Here is a 7,284-nt window from a genome sequence, read left to right on the forward strand (position 1 = left end):
GGAATGAGGGATAGATATTACAAGTGATTGATAGAGGACGCCGCGAATGAGGGATAGATATGACGAGTGAAGGATAAAGGACGTGGGGAATGAGGGATAGATATGACGAGTGATGGATAAAGGACATTTCGTTTTCTCAGTGGCCGGTGTAATTATAATCTTATGCAGGGGGTTAATGTTCTTCCGCATTATATGTTTGCCGAGGATTGCAACAGAAGTTGAAACAAAAATAGAAATGTCAGTTTCTGTACAATATTAGAGTTTACAAAATATAAAGATTAGATAAAGATTGTAAAAAAAAAAACAAAACAAAAAAAAACCTTCAAATGCATTTGGTTGCATTTAGAAATAAATTATTTAACTCCCTTGCTGCCGTTCAGGACGTTCTCAGACAGAAATCGCTGCCGATTTCGATTATCGGCTACCTCAGGGGATATAGAATTGACCCCATAAAGTTGTACAGAATAATTGCACTTACCTGTATTTTGTTAAATAACAAAAGGTGGTCCTATATGGGCTTTTTGGAGTGTTTTACCTAACCTCTTTTGTGATCAGACTGTTTGTAAACTCGTATATCCCTGGCATCTTTCCCATTTCACAAAAACTAATTCTGAAGCTCAATAAATACCAGATAAGGTTAGAATTACACTGGTACTCGAAGTAAATATAAACTTATTTATTTTAACACTGGGATCAAAAAAGTCCAAATTTCCTCTAAGGGGGGGTTGAATTTTTCCATGGGACAAGCCCTTTAAAAATGTAATTCTTCCTAAAATGATCCGTCTTGAAAGTCAGTGATGCCTTTTAAAGCAGATTATTAACCCTATTTGTATTTGTTTTTACTTTCTTTTATTTTTTAAGGGCCTAAATTATAGTTATTTGACTTACTCCACTTTAGCAGGCAGCACAGCACTGTTTTCTATGCAGACTACAAAGTGTCTGATCAGAGAAACTGTCTTATCCAAATCTCCTCAGAACAGACAGATAAGTGTCTCTTTCCTTTCCCCCGCACAGGCTAACGGAGGGTGGCAAGAGGCGGTGACCCCTTCCTCCATCACTTCCCCCACAGAAGGACCAGGCAGTGTCAACTCTGATACCTCTACCTAAACTTCCAAGTGAGACCGCCTTCCACGCGCCGTGCGCTCAGCCACGGGACCATATGGAGCGTGTCAAAGCATCGTGCAGGGTCCTTATCCAAAGTGCTTCCCAGCGCTGGGGGATTGGTCAGCTCTGTTTAGAGGCATAGGGCTAAAATCTTCTCCAGCGCGGGGAAGAGGTTTCACTGTATATTGAATAAAGGTCTAAAACTTCACTGTAAGACCTGGCCCGGGAGACACCCCCGGTCTGACACCCCTCGAATGCATTATATTTTTACTAAAACACCGTTTTGAAAGCACTTTATCCAATTGGGCCAAGATCTGCTTTAGAATCTGTGACATTTCCTCCTATCTGGACTGTGTGACACATGGCGGGGCCTTTAGCTGTCAGTGGAAAGCATCGGGTACCAGCTTTAAATAAATATATAGATATATATATATATAAATATATATATATATATTTGAGAATCTCCCCGGACATCTTTGGGTTCACTGGAAAAAGAAGTCGAGATTTCTAACTTGCAAGCCTTGCAGAATTGAAGTTGAATGTTTTTTTTGTTTTTTTTAATTGTTATTATTTTGGCTCGTTTCCTGGTATTAAACAGTATGGCCCATACTGCAGTCTTCTGCCATAAGACCCCTTGCAGCCTATTGGCCTCTGTATGGGCCTTACAGCACCGGCAGGATTCCTGTGCTAGAAGACTGCTTAGTGATATGACCCCATGTATGTTGAAGATGCATCCACTTTTACAGGTAAATAACTTTGTTGTAGAAGCTGAACCGTTGCACATGTATCTCTGTATTTATTCTGTTGCTGTGTGACTGAAGTAAATGAACGCGCTCAGATTATTATATATACAGATGCCAAGCATATATAAGTCATGGAGTCTGCCTTCTACAAATGAGAATCCGTTACCCAGAATCCTCGTCTGCCGGGTTATCGTTGTAGGATCTGACAGTAGGGGCTTAGGAAAGCGGGTTTAGGGGGCTGTGGAAGTCCGAGATACGTTCACAGGATTGCAGTAATATGTTAAAATAAAGAAGCCATCAAGGTTTTACAAATGTAGGAAGGACTCGCACGTGTAACACACCTGGAAATATTTCTTTTGGAGAAGAACGCAGGAAATCAAACCAGTGAAATAATTCTGTATTTTATTTTTAAACATTTTATTTAATGTATATGCGCTGTAGGCATATCTTTGTTTGTATAGTGCAGGGGTCGCAAACTCAGTCCTCAATGGCCACCAACAGGTCAGGTGTTCAGGATATCCCTGCTTCAGCACAGGTGGCTCAGTCTTCCACTGAGCCACTGATTCAGCCACCTGTGCTGAAGCAAGGATATCCTGAACACCTGACCTGTTGGAGGCCCTTGAGGATTGGATTTGGCCTGTCGTTGACTGAGCCACTGATTGAGCCACCTGTGCTGAAGCAGGGATGTCTATAAAACCTGGCCGTAATTGATGTCCTTGAGGACTGAGTTTGAGACCACTGGTATAGCGTCATCCGTGTACACAGCGCTGCCCAGCAGTGACACGCATAACAGGAGACATCATGAGAATAAACACTGCAGACATAGGGAAAGAAGTCCCTGCCCAAGAGCTTACACTCTAATACATTGAACATTGATTCTTTAGCCAGCGAAGCGTCTTGTTCTGTCCCAATTGCCTATAGAGATAAAGCGTTTCCGCGTCGTCGGGGAGATGTGGGACGGCATGGAGGAGGACGACTGCATCAGCGCGTGTTATTTACACTTGCACCCACAATGCTTATCTTAGCGGGCCGCAGAGAATGGCAGTAAGGCGCATGAAGAGGCTGTTTTCATGGTAAACCAAGGACATTTAAGTGGATGCATCTTCAACCTCCTGGAATGAACCCAACAATAAGGACGGATCCGGACTGGGCCTGTCTCTGCATTGTAGCAGCGAAGGGGTTAATTTGCTGCCCGCCCAGACGCCGGGGCGCAGCATTGCCGCAGTCTGCTGCTTACCGTGGCGTAGGGGAAAAGGGGATCTGTAAATAGTGTAGCAAAAGAGAATTTATACGTATCACCGCGCGGACTGCAGCTTCCGTTACCTCATCCAAGTCACGCCAACGTTCCACGTTCTGTAGCTTATTGTGTCCACTTACTACCTCTAAATAACTCACACGCAGTGCGGCTCTACCGTCACTTTCTCATTGTGTCATTAAGACGGCAGATTAGGCGAAAGCCCCCCTCCCGTCTGAAGAGGAATGTGCTGCAGTGTATAGCAATGCTGAGTATGTGAAAGACTGAAAATGGACATCTATATAACTGCTCCCTATAACTCCTCCCATTGCTCCATATAACTGCTCCCATCGCTCTATATAACTGCTCCCTATAACTCCTCCCACCGCTCCCTATAACTCCTCCCATCGCTCTATATAACTCCTCCCATTGCTCCATATAACTGCTCCCATCGCTCTATATAACTGCTCCCTATAAGTCCTCCCATCGCTCTATATAACTGCTCCCTATAACTCCTCCCATCCCTCTATATAACTGCTCCCTATAACTCCTCCCATCGCTCCATATAACTGCTCCCTATGACTCCTCCCATCGCTCCCTATAACTCCTCCCATCGCTCTATATAACTCCTCCCATCTCTCCATATAACTGCTCCCTAAAACTCCTCCCATCGCTCCCTATAACTCCTCCCACCGGTCCATATAACTGCTCCCTATATCTGCTCCCATCGCTCCCTATAACTGCTCCCTATAATTCCTCCCACTGCTCCAGATAACCTCTGCCTATAACTTAGACAGAGCCACTAATTATGCCACCTGTGCTAAAGCAGGGATATCCTGCATACCTGTGCTGTTGGTGGCCCTTGAGGACTGGAGTTGCCCACCCCTGCCCTACTGGCACTGCTTACAAATACTCCATTCATTTGATGTATGAGTTAGGATCACCAGTATTAAAGGATTAGTCCCACGTAGAGGGTCAAAAACATTTGTTAAACAATTTAGAAGTGTATTTGGTTCTATAGAAAGATTCAAACCCCCAAAAAGGACGGTCCTATTTATTTGTATCTTATGAAAATTGAATATGTTTCCCTTTTCTGCGGGAACACTAAATCCCAGCGTGCCCCGCTCCTGATGTTTCTCTGTCTGACTAATGACAGCTTCATATTTATGGTGCAAACAAAGAACAGCAGTCTACCTGGGGCTTTAAGGGCTGACAAACAGTCTGATCACCCAAATAGATTAGGTCAAGATTGTTAAAACCATCCAAAGATTTCTTTTTTTTTTTAATCTCAGAAATCCATTGAACGTATGGAAACATGTTACTTTCCTTAATTCACTTTCACCCTACTGTAGGATGGGCTGAACCGTTAAGGCAGGGGGCTCAACTCCAGTCCTCAAGCCCCCATCCCCAACAGGTCAGGTTCTCAGGGTATCCCTGCTTCAGCACAGGTGGCTCAATCAGTCCCAGCTTCAGCACAGGTGGCTCAATCAGTTCCTGCATCAGCACAGGTGGCTCAATCAGTCCCTGCTTCAGCACAGGTGGCTCAATCAGTTCCTGCATCAGCACAGGTGGCTCAATCAGTCCCTGCTTCAGCACAGGTGGCTCAATCAGAGGCTCAGTCTTCGACTGAGCCTCTGATTGAGCCACCTGTGCTGAAGCTGGGATATCCTGAAACCCTAACCTGTTGAGGGGGGGGTGGGGGAGTCATGAGGGCTGGGAGTTGAGCTCCCCTGCGTTACAGTAAGTCATACCCAGCATAGCTGTACAGCGCTGCATCTTCATTTTCAAAGGAAGGGTCAAAATCATTTCCTCGGAACATCAACTGCTGCTTTAACTCTTGTTTTTTTGTTTTCCCCTCTATTACCCCCCTCCCCCCCCATCCTAAACCGTTATGTATATTGTAATCTTTTGGAGATAAAAAAAAATGTTTAAATAAAAAATGTATCTTTAAAAAAAAGAAAAAAGAAAAAAAAATGATAATATCCACTTTCTGAAGCTCTGCCACGGAAAGCGGACACGGGGGATCTCTCGTGGAACGCCGAAAAGTGACATTATACAGTGAGACTGTTGTACATAATAGAGACGTTTGAAATGTTTTTTTTCATCTCGTGAGAACCACGCAAAAATAAAAGACAAAAAATAAATGAAAAAACCTCATTGTAATGCATACAGATTTCAGTATAGGGCCGGGGTATGTGGACGCAGGGAGGGGGGATCGTTGGGAGGGGGGGGGATTTTTTCCGTTTTCAGTTAATTTTTTGTATTGTACGCGGATCTCAGCGGGCGCCGGATTCCCGGGACTAATGACAATTTGTGGCAGTGATTCTAACGTATTAAAAACGGGGAAAAAACAAACAAAAAAAAAAAATGCTGTTTGATGTTTACTTTCTAACTGGATTATTACCCCTGGATTGAAGAAAAACAAAAAGTCATGGAAAAAAATATATATATGAAGTCGTCCTTGTGGTAACGTAGTTCTTATGTAGTTTCCAAAAACATGAATAAAATGTTTCTCCTTTCCTGGTTCTATGTGGGTCTTTTTTTGCAAATGGATTTATTAAAATGTGTTCATGTCATTATTTACTAAACAAAAACCCCCTGCTGCTCGAGCGACACCCACCGCATTGAAAAGCTGTATGTATATATATATATATTGTATATATAGAGCTGACCATCTGATGTTGCCTGGTAACGGAGGAGCTGGGTGCAGCCTAGCAACCAGGGAGGTGCCTAGCAACCAGGGAGAGGGACTTTTTGGATGGAAAACTGGGGAACGGGCAGTTTGAGGGGTATATACTGATAGAAGGGCAGTTTGAGGTGTATTTACTTGGATGGGGCAATTTAAGGGGTATATGCTGGGGAGGGGCAATTTGAGGGGTATCTACTGAGAGGGGCAGATTGAGGGGTATATACAGAGGGGCAATTTGAAGGATATATACTGAGAATGGGGCAGTTTTAGGGGTATTTACTGATAGAGGGGCAGTTTGAGGGGTATATACTAAGAAGGGGTGGTTTAAGGGGTGTGGCAGTTTTAGGGGTATGGACAGAGGAGTAGGCGATTTAAGGGGTATATACTGAGGGGCAATTTGAGGGCTATATACTGAGGAGTATTCAGTTTGAGGTGGGGGCAGTTTGATGGGTATATACTGTGGAGCGGACAGTTTAAGGGGTATATAGAGGACAGAGGGGTGAAGAAGAGACAGAGACCCAGGTAATTGTTCATCTTTAAACATATACACACACACACATATATTCATATATCGGTATAAAGCCGCGGGACCACCAATTAAAACCCCTATGTTTTTTTTTTTTAGCTTTGCCGTAAAGTTTGAGAAATGGTTCATTTCTCGGGCTCGATCACTTCTCCCTCCTCCGAGCCCAGCAAAAACCTAAAGATATCCGCCGATCCGAGCTCGCCTTAAGTTGTTATCTGCAGAAACTGACATCTGACCGGAGGGTGTGGATTCAGGGAATAGGCTTCCAGCAGAGGTAGTAGCGGCTAGCGAACGCAATTGTATTGTATGTATTGTATGTCTTTATTTATATAGCGCCATTAATGTACATAGCGCTTCACAGTAGTAATACATGTGGTAATCAAATAAATAACAGAGCATGGGAATAAGTGCTTTAGACATAAGAGTAACATTAAGGAAGAGGAGTCCCTGCCCCGAGGAGCTTACAATCTAATTGGTAGGTAGGGAGAACGTACAGAGACAGTAGGAGCGAGTTCTGGCAATACATGCTTGTGACAGAAAGCTGTTCCAGCAGATCGGAGAGTGGGCAGACGTACTTATCACATTCGATGTATCGCGATGAAAACACAGCACCATTGATCAGTCCCGCGCTGTGCTCGAGTGCAAAGGATTCTGGGTACCGCCAATGAAACGGTCGCAGGGCCAACTTCTTTTTCTCTCCCAGTCGCAAAGCCAAACTTCACGCTGTCAGTTTCTTGGCTCCCGTTCCAAGGCTCTGCGCATTCCCCTCCCCCCGCCTTCGCCTGATTCTTCCCGCGTGATATCATTGCGCCGCTGTCTGATCTCTCGCTGTCCCAGTTGGGGGGGGGGGGAATTTATTTCTGTTCCTGGCGTCTCCTCTTCCTTCCCGAGACACAAAAAAGTCATTACTTTTTCACCGAGTCCTACTTCTCGCACCAATAAATCTTTTGCAGGCTGCGCTGTTCTGTGACCTTCTGTACCCGGAGAA

General features: G+C 44.3%; 1 protein-coding gene across 1 annotated transcript in view; it reads left to right on the top strand.

Annotated features, from left to right (window-relative positions):
- Positions 1 to 5,600, top strand: part of PBX3 (PBX homeobox 3) — a 239,728-nt gene extending 234,128 nt beyond the window's left edge. The window contains exon 10 of the mRNA XM_075579405.1: positions 1,015 to 5,600. Within this exon, the coding sequence (XP_075435520.1) occupies positions 1,015 to 1,107 (93 nt within the window). The 3' untranslated portion in view covers positions 1,108 to 5,600. The remainder of the gene's footprint in view (positions 1 to 1,014) is intronic.
- The last annotated feature ends 1,684 nt before the right edge of the window (positions 5,601 to 7,284 follow it).

Source organism: Ascaphus truei, chromosome 21 (genome assembly GCF_040206685.1).
Source record: "Ascaphus truei isolate aAscTru1 chromosome 21, aAscTru1.hap1, whole genome shotgun sequence".
NCBI lineage: Eukaryota > Metazoa > Chordata > Amphibia > Anura > Ascaphidae > Ascaphus > Ascaphus truei.